This window comes from Haliotis rubra, unplaced genomic scaffold, assembly GCF_003918875.1.
Source record: "Haliotis rubra isolate DU_JTF1 unplaced genomic scaffold, ASM391887v1 Scf134, whole genome shotgun sequence".
Lineage (NCBI taxonomy): Eukaryota > Metazoa > Mollusca > Gastropoda > Lepetellida > Haliotidae > Haliotis > Haliotis rubra.
Genome location: NW_025765270.1, coordinates 1,279,059 through 1,294,439, shown reverse-complemented (window position 1 = coordinate 1,294,439; position 15,381 = coordinate 1,279,059). Strand labels below are relative to the sequence as shown.

The 15,381-nt window shown below is 41.2% G+C and overlaps 1 protein-coding gene across 2 annotated transcripts; it reads right to left on the bottom strand.

Annotated features, from left to right (window-relative positions):
- Positions 1-1,009: 1,009 nt before the first annotated feature.
- LOC124267817 lies at positions 1,010-14,465 on the bottom strand. Of its 2 annotated transcripts, none has more exons than XM_046702813.1 (4): positions 14,332-14,465; positions 12,612-12,718; positions 3,282-3,328; positions 1,010-1,230 (listed from the first exon to the last, which is right to left on the bottom strand). In XM_046702813.1, exons 1-4 carry the CDS (start codon positions 14,448-14,450, stop codon positions 1,123-1,125), a joined length of 381 nt encoding a protein of 126 aa, XP_046558769.1. In that variant the 5' UTR covers positions 14,451-14,465; the 3' UTR covers positions 1,010-1,122. The 2 variants fall into 2 exon arrangements, with proteins under 2 accessions (XP_046558769.1, XP_046558770.1); XM_046702814.1 differs by lacking the exon at positions 14,332-14,465 and adding an exon at positions 12,812-12,874.
- Positions 14,466-15,381: the final 916 nt, after the last annotated feature.

Below are 15,381 nucleotides of genomic sequence, written 5' to 3'. Positions count from 1 at the left end.
TGGACACAAACGTTATGAAACTTTTCTTCAGAGTTGGTCTGATGTTTTCATTACATTCTGCGTTGAAATGAATGTTTGATCATGAACGGATTTTGTGTTAGATTGTTATTCATCGGTATCATTTTGTACCAAACACACTATAGCCATTATCGTTATAATTTTCTATTCATTGTGGACAGGTTCGAGTTCAGTGGGGTTGTACCTGTTCTTGGACAAACTGTCTTTTTTCAACCCTGAACGAGAGCTGGTTATTTGGGAGAAGATTACATCAATCACATCTGAACAAGCTGCCCAAGAGCGTCTTCAGAAGTGTGATATGTTGTAATTAAGACAGGAGTAGAAGGAATCTCGGCGGTGACACGTGAGGTCTCCTGTTCCCTCTTCTCTATTCCCTCAACAATAATCCACCCAGGGATATGATGGCAAAATAATGTTTATCTCTATGAATCAGCAAGATCGTAGAAATAATATCTGAAGTATCGTTAAAGTTATTTAATAGTTTCTTATTCAAGTTGGGTATTTTTGGTCAAAGATGTTTGAATATTCGAATCGTTTTCAATTTTATATTTTTGCAGATATATTATGTGTAGGACATACAATGGAGTGGAGGTTTGAAGCATCGGTAAAGTCATGTCATTGTTTCTCATTCAAGTGGGGTAACTTTGTTCAAACATATTCAGAGGTAGGTAAATCAGCGGATGGGAATTTACTGTACAATACTTACTGGATGATTTCAGATCACTAATTTACCTAAAGCTTGAGCTATCGTTTTGATGAAATTGAATTGTTTTCGATACTACCAAAAAGTCAAGCAAATGCTCCGAGTTGTATGTTCTTGCCTCAAATACTTTCTGCCAATTTACACAGAGTCCTTCCTTGATTCCAAGACTTACCGCTGAACATATTAGTCTGGATGCACTGAATGTTATTATGCGTTTTTCATGACAAGTTGTTTGTCGCCATGTTCCATCAAGTGAGAAACACATTTGAAAAAGAACAGTACACGTTGTTAAGTAAAAGTAACGTTTAATTATTTTTAATTATTTGAGTGCACATATGCTTGTAAACTGAAGAGTGCCGTTGTGGGGGCACATACAAAGACTGTTCATGACATTGACACCTTCAATCAAACTCGATTGGAGGCACTTCCGGTGGAGTAGGAGTTGCCTCCCCTGCATCAGCTTCTTTCGGAATCTCCTTCATTTGGCCATTCTGAACTGTTACCATCACCTGAAACAGGAATACGATGCATAGTTTAACATTTTGACACTATTTAGTAGTCTTAATACGTGATAACTCACGGCAACCTATGACCTACTCAAGTATTCATAAGGTACTGAGATGGTGAGATGCATCATGGGAAATGAGCCGCAGTTGGACGTTTACCTCTGCAACCAACGATATCGGTTTGGTGCTGTAAAGTCCAGAAACAACCAGAAGTATGGATTTAAGCAATGCATGATACCAGACAGGGTGGGGGTTTTCAATTGTGTCAGTTGTAGAGGTGTTCTCTGTCAGAGATACTCAAGTTTTAACATATGACAATGCTAGACATCCATACTGACAGCTGCACACCAAAGCACGTTTGGGCACTTCAGGTATTTATTTAGATTGATTGAAGTTGTTATCAATAAAGTATCTGGCATATGGCTTTAGGATAATATAATCTTTGTGATTTCTAAGCGTCTACCAGTTCCACAATTAACAGAGAAAATCAATTATCCTTGACATACAAAACCCTCAAAACCTGAAATCATCAAACCTTAAAACGGTGGCTGCCGCCGCCCAGTAGTTGTACAATATCAGAAACAAGAAATCACAATTATTAACGTATGAAGCCACCTGAAGAAAGATGGAACGTCAATCGATATTTCACCAACATGTGCAGGTTAATTTGACATTGATGACAGTTTCGTCTGTCGCGAGTCAATCAGCTAACCAGGGATACTTGTAAATCTTCTTGGAGCCGTTTCAGAAATGTCACATTATACCACAGAGGGTCAGCCAGCATTTGAGAACCTCCCCGGTTGACAATTTGCAATTACCGAGGGAGACTTTGACGCTGAGCGCTCGTCAACGACTACAACCCCAGAAAACTGATAGTTCTTATTACGTACAAACTGGGAAACACAGACTTTTATTGTATTTGATATTTAGGTGATAGATGTTATGTACAATCCGCTGACCTTACCAAACAGTCAGGTATGACAATATACTTCATGTGGCTATTTTCATTCTAACAAAACATGTTCCCAATACATACATATTGTCAGTAGAATGATGATATTTTTATGGATATACAACTTCTATATTCTGTGAAAGGCGACGTTTCGATATAGACTCTAATATCGTTGCTTGTCGAAACGTCGCCTTTAATACAATAAAGAAGTTGTATATCCATAAAAATTATCATCATTCTTCATCACCTCAACTTATAGAATGCCCATCAAAGAAGTCATATTGTCAGTTCTATAATGTACACAACACATGTGCAATGTTCTCATGAAATGACGAAGATGGAAACTTAGAAAGGGAAACCAGCAGTTGTCTAGCGTTGATCGGTGATTATCAGTTGACTAAAGAAAGTCAGGGTTTAATTAGCACTGATTGGTGACTAGCAACGGCGTATAGGAATGCAGGGGTTAATTAGCACTGACTGATGATTAGCAGGGGACTAAAAGAAGGCAGTGGTTAATTAGCGCTGATTGGTGATGGTAATGGACAAATAAAAGCCAGCTGGATTCATTAACCAGATTAAATGCTGAGCCGGGTGTTATTGCGATAGCTTCACGGTTTCACAGATTAATTAAATCAGTAAGTTAAGGCGGATCTTCTCTCATTAAGGCTACTTGGCCGCATGAGCTGATTCCAGCCAGCCACGAACCGTGTGAACAAACTCACTTACTACTATCTTTCATGATATCAGCATTGTGTATTTAGGTTGTTCTTGGTGCTCTGAGGAACTGATTAATGTAAAATTCCTCTAAATGGCACGCATCTCACAGTTTCTGTTCGCGCAGTTTTTTAACACAGAAAAGTTTCATGTTCGAGCAGACATTTTATAATCGTGTGTCGTAAGTACTTCTAAATTTTAGAAAAATAAAAAGTTGAGAACAGAAGAGAATAATCAAAAGTTCGAGAATTACAGACATTTTATCATCGTGTGTCGTAGAGTTACTTCTAAATTTTAGAAAAATAAAAGTTGAGAAAACTTACGGAACGTTAAAGCGTCTATTTAATATTATAAAGAATTTTCAACTTCAATGTATATTGTTACCTACCCATTCCTCGAGTTCCTCAGATGGATCAGTTCGTCCAAAAAGTCGGTCTGAAACGAGAATATAACATAATTATACAAGAATATACCCAGAACGTTCTGCTCAGTGATCCATGACTAAGTACAGACAGCCTCCACCCTTCATGGACGCCACACCACGTCTCCAGTAACCTGTGCCTGTCGTAAGAGGTGACTATACGGATCGGGTTGTTCGGTCACGTAGTTCATGGCGTCTCATCTTTGATCTTGTGCTCACTCTGTTATTTACAGGCTAACGACACATATTAGTTTCATCTGATTCAGTAGAAAAACATTGCATTAAAAATATAAACAACCTTCTTCCTTTTATCAGTTTCACCGGAAGTCCAACTACACGAGACAACGGCATTGTATTCAGAAAGGGCAGAAACCTTAAAGGCCAACCTATATCGTAGCTAGATATGGGTTGCTTACTCTCAGATACTTATCTCCCTTTATGCACCTCTATTGGAAACGTTTATGTAGGTCAAGGTCACTTCATTCTGAGTAACATTTCCAGACACTTGATGGATCTTGTTACATAAAAATCAAAATTGTCGTCTCCAGCATACATACAGTAAATAGTAAAGTAAGTGGCGTGGAAATTACAGTGATGTCGAGTGATAGCCGTAAGCGATGGTCCGTCTCACCACGGGAGTCTCAGAAGAACATAAACGGTCATTATTTTAGTCTGCATCCTGACAGACTCTATCAGAATTGGGATATCAAATAACCCCCTGCCCTACCTAAGAGTGAGAAAACACATTCCGGTGTAATCTGTGACTTTCTTTCTGAGGTCATTCGGTAAGGCAGAGAAATATCATAGTCGGAAGTAAAATTGGTAAAAATATTTCGACAAAATTAACTGAACCTAACCCATGCTAATGTATGGGATAGGTTTTGCTCATTTTGGTGTGCGTATGTATTGTTTGTTTGTTTTTGTTTCAGCTTTGTTGATCCATGTGGCACTACTCATTAAAACGCGGTCACAGTATCTATAGTTTCATATCTGTGTTTCAGAGGATCAGGACGACTTGTCAATAAATAATTACAGTAAATGCTGGACTTCTTCATTGATATCATATACGAGTATGTACAGTTTGGTAGTAAGACATTAAGACAAGAGGCAGGCATCCCCATGGCCACCAACTGTGTTAACGTTCTTCTCTAGGCATAAAGTTTCATAGATAGGCTCTTTGTAATTGGCTTCCTACAAGGAAAGAAAGGATTAATAACCCTAAATACATTCTGTCTGCATGGTATCCACAAGTTTTGACTACAGTTGGCACTGGTGTCTGTGAATGGTTGGCTTATTTCTCTGTATTTCAGTGGTTTCTTGAAGTTTACCAAAGGGTTCCACAAGAGCCTCTACTTAAGCTTTGAAATTGTTCAGACCTTTGAGTCTCGTACGTGGTTCGACTGCAGTAGGCAGTTGTGTACTGAGTACATAGACTTGTATTTGTGTGGTTAGTGCCGCCAGTGAAGGAGGATAGGGCCGCCAGTGAAGGAGGATAGGGCCGCCAGTGAAGGAGGATAGGGCCACCAGTGAAGGGGCCGCCAGGATAGGGCCGCCAGTGAAGGAGGATAGGATAGGGCCAGCAGGAAGGGCCGGATAAGGAGGCCAGCCAGTGAAGGAGGATAGGGCCGCCAGTGAAGGAGGATAGGGCCGCCAGTGAAGGAGGATAGGGCCGCCAGTGAAGGAGCCGCCAGTGAAGAGATAGGGCCGCCAGTGAAGGAGGATAGGTGAAGGAGGATAGGGCCGCCAGTGAAGGAGGATAGGGCCAGTGAAGGAGGAAGTGAAGGAGGATAGGGCCGCCAGTGAAGGAGGATAGGGCCGCCAGTGAAGGAGGATAGGGCCAGCAGTGAAGGAGGATAGGGCCGCCAGTGAAGGAGGATAGGGCCAGCCAGTGAAGGAGGATAGGGCCAGCAGTGAAGGAGGATAGGGCCGCCAGTGAAGGAGGATAGGGCCGCCAGTGAAGGAGGATAGGGCCGCCAGTGAAGGAGGATAGGGCCGCCAGTGAAGGAGGATAGGGCCGCCAGTGAAGGAGGATAGGGCCGCCAGTGAAGGAGGATAGGGCCGCCAGTGAAGGAGGATAGGGCCGCCAGTGAAGGAGGATAGGGCCACCCTCTTCACGAACACCTGGTATCATCACTGTGGACACTGAACACGTGTGGCAACTCTGTTCCATATGTTTTGTGAAGGAGGAAAGGGGAATAATAATCAGTGAAGGAGGATAAGGCCACCCTCTTCACGAACACCTGGTATCATCACTGTGGACACTGAACACGTGCTATATTTGGGATTACACATTCTTTTGTAAAGTACAGATTCTAGCACATTTTTATTTTGTCAACGAAACAGAAGATTTCTCACATGTAACATATGTTATATTTGGGATTACACTTTCTTTTGTAAAGTACCACCATTGTGGCGAATAGCAACATAAGGAGAGTGTGCATGATTGTTGATACAGCACCTGCCGACGGACGATAATCGATAACTGAATGAAATACAACGCAGCTTGGAGATCCCCTTAACTTTCATTAAAGGTCTAAGCAATATAAAGCACTACAGATAATCTCCTTGTTGATTACTGTTCAGGAGAAACACCCAGCAAAGCAGACACTAATCCTGTCAATTTTGGCTTCCTCTCTTTCTCAGTTGGGCCCCATCGCTAATCTGATCCGTCACGGTTCATTAAGCTCCAATTAATCTTCATCTGGAGTAAATATTGATTGGCCGACATGAACAGAATGTTGTCGATTTCGTTTGACCTTTGTCAACTCTATTAGAATCTTCACTGTTCAGAACTCGTAAGTTTGTTTTAATGAAACTAGGAGGTTATTACAAATAAAACCAAACCAGAGAAGGCTTCCGTGTAAACACTGAAAAGGGCATCTTTAATTTGGTGACCTTCGTGATAGTTTTATAGTTCTTGTAATAAAACAATAGCACACACATTCTGATTTCTTTCATCACAATGAATGTAAAGGAGCTGCATGGAGCTTTCAAGTGACAGTGTATATGCTGGTTTATTGGTCGAGCTGCCAATCTTGGCGCGTCTTGATGGACTAGCCAATCAAATTAGAAGACGAAATTCAAAATGTGGCCATTTGGTGGATACTTGAAAGCTTGGCTTCAAACGTTCTGCACTGAGGATGAAACGATGGTTTCAGATTCATCACTGACTGTGGATTCTGGGTTTGACAACAAAGTTTCAGTTAGTGTAACTTGGTGGATTTAAATGAATTTGCAGCCCAAACAACTTCAAGACAGTTACCGTGTGGGTAATCCGTTTGTCCGACCTGCGACTATTGTTTCACTGTTAATTGTTATGAAACACATTATCTAGCAAGTACTTTGCCGGGCACCTGTGCAATTTTACGACCAGCTAATGTAAAAATTAGATTCAATTGCGTTACACACTTCACACCATATCGACCTCACAACCAGAGGGATCCCTGCAAGTGAAGTCAGTTGTTGTTGTCTTTTTGGTCGTAGTTTGACAAATAAAGTGACAGTGAAATTCTGAAGATCGCCATCTTTAAGTCCGACGCGACATCCATGGTGGGATAGTTGTGTTCTTTAAGTCCTACAGGAGATCCGGAGTCCATTGGTGCTCTTCCTGCAGGACTGTAACTGCAATAACGCTGAAGGCAGAGCAAGTACAGAGGCTGTCTTTGAGCAAAGGATATGTAAAACACTATACACTGATTCTGCCCAAATAAGAAAGTTTAATTCGGCAAAACTGGTTTTGTCATTTATCTGAGCGAGGTGATGCCATCAATTTTGTTTATCTTTCACAGATACATGTGTCAACTTTTGGAAACAGAGGATAATGGGATGTATATTAATTTTATAATTTGTAATATATTTTTACATTTGCAGAGCGATTATTCATCCACCTCAAAGATGCTCATTGCTGCTAAGGACAAAATGTGTGCAAAGCGCAGATATTTTTAGCTAAAGCTGCCTGTGAGACGCTAAAAGGTTAACAGTCATATGACCATTTCTCCCACCGGGTACCCATTCACTGCTGTAGTAACGTCTCATTCAGCACTATTTCAGGACTAATCAGGTCGTGTCAGATTGTAGTCGGTGGACAACTGTGACGGAGTTTACAGACCTGACGACAGGGGTGGGCTGCTGACAAACAATGGGTCGTTAGAGAGGAACATCTTGGATTCAACCCCATGAAAGGCAGGAACTCGCACAGCTTAGCAAGGTACCTCTACACTTCAAATTTCGATACTGAGTTTTGGGACAACAATGTTACCGCCATCCCCATCAAAGTGAAAGGACTCATGTCCACCATTGGGGTATGACTCAGGTTATAAAGGTATCTATTACAGTAACTGTTGTCGCGGCCATATTGGAAAACAAATTTTAACCTCGTTGATGTGTTGTGTTTTTGCTTCATTGATCCGCACGTCAAACCGAAACATGAGTCTCATTAACCTATTCAGACAATGACCTACTTTTCAGCCGATCCGAATTTTCTCGTGTGAAAGTGAAAAACGACATCACAAACAACTATGGTTACACTGAATTCCAATTCCTTGTTCATAAGAAAATGGTATTACAAATGAATTTTAGTTTTAAACTTTAATAACATCGTATTTCTATATTTTATGGCGAGGTGTAGGCAGGATGACCTTAACTAAGACGTCACAGACTGCCCCTGTTTGATGAGGTCGTAAAATGATTCACAATGCATCTGGCTCACTGGTTACACCTGTTATGCGTTTTTTGCGCTTATTCAGTGTAGTTTTGTAACGCACAATGGGATTGATATAATATCAGGTTCGTACCAGACCGCCAAACTTTTCTAGCGGGAGAGCCTCGTTTTGAGATTTCCACGATTTCCAGGTTTCTGTTTTTCAGAGCTCGCTGTACGACAGAGCACGCTGCACGACGTGTTGCAAGGATTAGAAGGAGCGTAGTGTGGTTAGATGTATCAAATAATACTGATTAATAAATATGTATCCAGTTAAATGAATTGGTCCCAAAATTCTGGACTGGTTATTGTACCAAGTTGCGCAATAGGACGGGACCCAGTCAACAGGAAACGAGACTGTTGTGTAATCAATGTTTTGACTTGTTCCGGAGAAGGTTCCCCGGAAACTCAGGTCTGCTCACCACTGACCCACTCACAAACATTAATGTTTCATTGTATTATGCAAGAAAGATTACTTTGAATAAAAGTCTTTGTGTGAAATTTCAGATCCCAGTTTACATCAATATCTCATCAGTTGCCACAAATGCCTTGGTAAAACAGCACACATTTTGAATACCAAGCAAAGAACAAATCCAATTAAAGATCCAGGGCTACAACCTAACCAAAACACACAATCGGCCTCATTACATGACCGCCAATCCTGGTAACTAGATATAAGATACATTTGACACATTGCAAGAAGGACAACAGTACCGAGCTGGACACGTCGACGCTTGGCCTCAACGTCTGTTTTCGTGTGTCTGGGATCATTTAGAAAGAGAAATCACTTAAATTCACATGTAACTTTCACGCTACTTAGTCAACAAACCTGAATCAAACGCCACCATTGGATACGTCGATGCTTGGACTCGCTGTCTATTTTCATATGTCTAGGATAATTTCGTACGATTAAATATTGTCTGGTGTTGAGTGCCTACACGAAGCTGCACGGACTGATGTAGCTAGAGTAAACGTGTACAGAATCGTATCAAGGCGGCCATGCTTTCAGCACGTAATCGACGCGTATTATTGCAACGAACTCGAAACGTGCGCCCGCGTGTGAACTTTGAAAACCGGGCTCTCACGCACCTGCCATTTGATGCAATTACTTCACAAAATGACGACTAAATAATAATTTTTTAAATAAGATGATTCCGGAAAATAACATTATTCGTGTGTCATGGGTAATGGATATCAGGTGAAGTTGATTTTGTTTGCGTATCAGGAAAGGGGGAATGCGTCAACACTGGCCGTGCCGCGAGAGAGTAGAGAATATTTTACGACTGCTTCCTAATTGGTAACGGCACCACCGGCGATACCCGCGATGCCATGAAATAATGAACGTTGCTTCTGGAACTATTCCAGCAATATCACACCACCAAAGCAATGTTTACATGGATAGCATATTACTGATTCCATCTTACTTTCACAGTACTAATTATTCCTAATTCCTAATTATTCCAAAATCATGATGACGAATACCAATGCCAGTCGCTCACGATCGGAGATAATTCTCAGATTGCGGAAATGGAACCGAATTAAGACTTAATGATGATTCCTAAATAAAACGGTTACCCAGTGAAGAAAAGCCGCTGATGGTCTATTGGAGGGAGACATATCACATTATCAAGAGGAAAACCGAACTTTGTTACTTACGCAAAACGAGTAACGGTTGTGACCAATGACTTACCAAACACTTCCCCGATGACAAAAATGAAACTCTTTATTTTTTTAAAAGGCAGCTGTGTTTCATAAGCAAGTCAAGTGTCTATTCATGGATTGTATTAAAGTCTGGGTAATGTTACAACTCTTGTTGAACTAGTATGTACATATGCTCTCTGCATCCTAGCATTCATTCACCAGATGAAGGAGTAATTCTTTACTCGGAAACGTTGTGAAACCGTATGTTAAAGAAGTTGATATCCGGAACTGTTCTCCCTTTGAGCTCTCTGCCACATCAAGATCATAGATTCAACCTTGTTCTACACCAAGACCACCTTCAAGATCCGGGCGAATAGATGAAACGCAGTTCTACGGAGAGACAATGTTTTAACAACCAGGTCCACAGATTCAACGAAGAGACCATCTTCAACATCCAGGTCCATACATGCAACACAGTCCTACAACAAGACTATGACCTCTTTGATGGGCATTTTAGATCTACTGTAACAACAACTCCTGTATATATTCTCTCAATTTGTTACTCATGTATCACTTGCTTGACAACGACATTAGAACCTATGTCGAAACGTCGCCTCCACAGAATAAAAGAAGTTGTTTTATCCATCATAATTGTCATTATTCTTCAACAAGCGTATGTTCAACATCCAGGTCCATATTTCAACATAGATACCATCTTCAACATCCAGGTCCACAGGTGCAACGCAGTCCTACAACAAGACTATGTTCAACATCCAGGTCCATATTTCAACATAGATACCATCTTCAACATCCAGGTCCATAGATGCAACGCAGTCCTACAACAAGACTATGTTCGACATCCAGGTCCACAGATTCAACGTAGAGACCATCTTCAACATCCAGGTCCATAGATTCAACGTAGAGACTATCTTCAACATCCAGGTCCATAGATGCAACGCAGTCCTACAACAAGACTATGTTCAACATCCAGGTCCATAGATTCAACGTAGAGACTATCTTCAACATCCAGGTCCACAGATGCAACGCAGTCCTACAACAAGACCATCTTCAACATCCAGGTCCACAGATTCAACGTAGAGACCATCTTCAACATCCAGGTCCACAGATTCAACGTAGAGACTATCTTCAACATCCAGGTCCATAGATTCAACGCAGTCCTACAACAAGACTATGTTCAACATCCAGGTCCACAGATTTAACGTAGAGACCATCTTCAACATCCAGGTCCATAGATGCAACGCAGTCCTACAACAAGACTATGTTCAACATCCAGGTCCATATTTCAACATAGAGACCATCTTCAACATCCAGGTCCATAGATGCAACGCAGTCCTACAACAAGACTATGTTCGACATCCAGGTCCATAGATTCAACGTAGAGACCATCTTCAACATCCAGGTCCACAGATTCAACGTAGAGACTATCTTCAACATCCAGGTCCATAGATGCAACGCAGTCCTACAACAAGACTATGTTCAACATCCAGGTCCATAGATTCAACGTAGAGACCATCTTCAACATCCAGGTCCATAGATGCAACGCAGTCCTACAACAAGACTATGTTCAACATCCAGGTCCATAGATTCAACGTAGAGACTATCTTCAACATCCAGGTCCATAGATGCAACGCAGTCCTACAACAAGACTATGTTCAACATCCAGGTCCACAGATTCAACGTAGAGACCATCTTCAACATCCAGGTCCATAGATTCAACGCAGTCCTACAACAAGACTATGTTCGACATCAAGGTCCATAGATTCAATGTAGAGACCATCTTCAACATCCAGGTCCATAGATGCAACGCAGTCCTACAACAAGACTATGTTCAACATCCAGGTCCATATTTCAACGTAGAGACCATCTTCAACATCCAGGTCCATAGATGCAACGCAGTCCTACAACAAGACTATGTTCAACATCCAGGTCCATAGATTTAACGTAGAGACCATCTTCAACATCCAGGTCCACAGATGCAACGCAGTCCTACAACAAAACTATGTTCGACATCAAGGTCCATAGATCTTCAACATCCAGGTCCACAGATTCAACGTAGAGACCATCTTCAACATCCAGGTCCACAGATTCAACGTAGAGACCATCTTCAACATCCAGGTCCACAGATTCAACGTAGAGACCATCTTCAACATCCAGGTCCACAGATTCAACGTAGAGACCATCTTCAACATCCAGGTCCATAGATGCAACGCAGTCCTACAACAAGACTATGTTCAACATCCAGGTCCACAGATTCAACGTAGAGACCATCTTCAACATCCAGGTCCATAGATGCAACGCAGTCATACAACAAGGCTATGTTCGACATCCAGGTCCCTAGATTCAACGTAATACTACAGCAGCGCCGTTTTCGACATCCAGGAGTGTGCTCCACAAAACTGTCCATGACTGTCGCAAGTCTGTGTTAAAGTACGGGAGTTAGAGTTGGAAGAGGGCCTAGTCAGGGTCCATAGATCCAAGGTTCCCAGTTTCCAGGACGGTTCCAGTGTGTCTGCTTCCTACAGTTGTGTGGGTGACAGAGAATTGGCCCTCGGCGCCGCTCGTAGCAGACTGGCGTGCATTGTAAAATGTCAAGGCTAAAGTGGACTACGAATCATATTCGCGGTGAATGTTCGATCCTTACTGGAGCCATAAATGCCAATAGTCGATGGAATAAACTGAGCATACCCGAGTGAAGAATTCGTCACTGTTCCAAACATGTGCTAATATTAATATTCATATAGGTGAGGAACATTATATTTACACATAGCTGTTAACATATATTAAAAATTCATAAGTTTAACAAATAATTATATCGACACTTCATTCAGTGTTTCAAATGTACATCAAATTCATACTCAAGTACCACTATATAGAAACAGAGCCCTTTTCATAGAGCTGAATACAAAGAAGACATATACTGGTGCACATGTACTCACTGATGCAACCGACGCATCGCCAAAACCGTCCTACAATGGGGTCGAGCAGGCTCCGTACACTGGCATCAACGATAGACGACACCTCAGAGTCTAAATTAGACGGCGTGCTGAAATCAGAGGAAACATTCGTTGAAAAGACACCTGACCTCGCGTTTCCACGTATGACGAGATATTACGAGAATTGACAGCAAGAACTTAACCCTGCCATGTATGTAGTTGCAAGTGCTTTCCGAAGCAGTGCCGCACTTATTGATTTTCCTGAATTTTCCGTCTTGCCGACTGGCAAGTGCTCGTTGATTGAGAATGATGCAGGGCATACCGCATCACCTTCGACATCTAGGTGTTTGTAGATGTGCTGTAATGGAAGATGTCCCATTTCTTATGCCTTCAGTGAGATAGCAAAACTAACATATAAAAGTTACAAAATGTCGGATAGTTTGGGAAATTTTATGTTCACGTTTTGGACGGGAGAATTTTCTTGGTCATCAAAGTCAAAAGTGTCCAGAGTTAATTAGACATAGTTCCTAAATTATTATCATTTTGAGATGTTTGGACTAAAACTTGGCATCAACTACAGGGGAAACGGCTCCATGATCAATTCTCAAATCGATAGTTTGGGATTGAAATTCAATATAGTTTTAATATTTCACTAATCCTATTTCTTGCCTATGGCAATTCAACGCGTGGTGAATAAATGAACAAATCTGTATGTACAGATGGCCGCCATGATCTGCTATGATCTGCTATGATCTGCTGGATCAGCAGGTAACATAACATACAGCCTCAATCAAGTCTTCCACTAAATTGTGTTATGGTTTTCATGCATTGCAAATGGCCCAATTGTCATAGATGCTGAAATTGGACATGTAGAGCTACGTCCCCTTGGCGGGCCAAATTCTCCTGGGTTCGAACCCCAGATCCGCCTGACTTTGAATTTATCAACACCCCTTTTACACGTGCACGTGGGTTTTAGCGGTGTTATTGCCAGGACCTGCACGGCGCGGGATTTCCACAATGTGCAAAACCGTAATATACCTGAAAAACTACCCCAAACAGCATTAACCCGTTTTAAATGAAGCCTCTTGAAAAAGGTCTGCTTTATATCAAGTACACCACACCATTACGTTATTGCAGATCGAACATCCGACACAAGTTTTACAACCCAGTCTTTCATAGCTTAACAAAACTGAAATGAGAAATACACATGACAAACACCACTTACTGTGATGTAGCCTAACGGCTAAAGCGTTCTACCAGCTAGAGGGCTCTACTGCCCTGTACATGGGTACAGTATGTGAAGCCCATTTGAAGTATCATGTCCGTGGTTCTGAAGGAATACGGCTGAAGGTGGTGTGTATGTTAAGGGATATAATTTATTGTTCAGCCTCAAAGAGTTAATACTTGTTTATACCGCATTCCAGGTACACTAGGCCGAATTGTAAGAATCGAATCTGTGTGACGCCTTCCCGCTGTCGGCCCGTCTTTAGGTAACCGCCAATGATACACATCACATAGGGATCTCGACCACAGTGCCATGTTTCATGAAATTTCTTTCTTCCTTCCTTTTAGTTAATTTATTTATTTTCATTTTGTTTGTTTGGGTATGTTTTTTAATTATTTTATTGCATGTGCAAATAGTACGATAGGTTTCTATTCGATATTTCCTTCAGTTCATTCCAGAGAAGTCTGGCTGGACATAATCGCTTAGCTTGGTACTTACGTCCTCTGCCTGAGGTGTTGGAGGGGGAAGGCCTGATACATGTCTGGGCCTGATAGAGTGTGGCAGCTGTCTGCGTGATCCTTGGCCAGAGCTCTTTGTTGACAATGGCGTGACGTCATAATGAAGTATACACGTGACGTCATTAGTAGCCGTGCGTGGAGAGATACGCAGATGCAGACTTGTAGGGCATGACGTCACACTGGTTGTGTCACATTGTAACGTCATAATAGCTGATTCCTGTATAGAGTGAAACCTTGTAAAGTATCACTCCAGTGTTCTTTAGGTAGAATGTTTGTTGGAGAGGTAGCTGTGCTGAAAACTGGAAAAACCGTTCATGTATGCCTAAATATTGACATGGGAAATAATGTTGGAACACACCTGTTTGAAGGCAATGCAACAATGATTCCTTTATTTAAGGGCAGATATCAAACTAGTGGCCTCAACATTGGCCACATCTGTCTGTGCCACAATCCACGGAGATCCTGCCTCCAAAAATATATGTTCTTGGGTACCCAAAATAAATACAAAAACTCTTTATAAGGTGAATAATTTAATCATTAATATCAACGTATAATATAAATATAATATATATTATTGTAACAAATATAACAAATTATACACATAAATCATTGTTTCAGTCAGAATTTGTACACACAAAAATCTCATCCATCCCTCCCTTACCTTATCCTGAGGTCAATCAACTATTTCCAAAACCATATTTCCTTGGCAGTTTTTCGACCACACACAATTACAAGCACACAGTCTGATTACAAGAATGTAGTAAGAAGAATGTCTGGGGTAACAAGAAGATTGGGATTTCTCTAAATCACAATATCATGAATTAAACAGATTAGAATGGACATTTTTAGATGAGTCAGTTTTCACTAGATTCATAAAACACTCAATCTGTTAAATAACAAAGAACACTGACTGTAGTATGTGATCAAGTAGGTCCAAGTGGGCTTGGGCAGTTCATTAATGTCATCAATGACAGAATGGTATGAAAATAGTCAGCTACGATTTTCCATTGATTGTATTTATTTTCACTTC

Bases quoted from the DNA above. Each gene is read 5' to 3' on its own strand.
- LOC124267817 (XM_046702813.1), bottom strand. From the start codon at position 14,450: ATGACGTCACGCCATTGTCAACAAAGAGCTCTGGCCAAGGATCACGCA. The intron at 3,329-12,611 runs GTGAGTACATGT...TTCTCGTTTCAG, and splicing joins GCGATGCGTCGGTTGCATCA to ACCGACTTTTTGGACGAACT. The intron at 1,231-3,281 runs GTAGGTAACAAT...TTCCTGTTTCAG, and splicing joins CTGAGGAACTCGAGGAATGG to GTGATGGTAACAGTTCAGAA.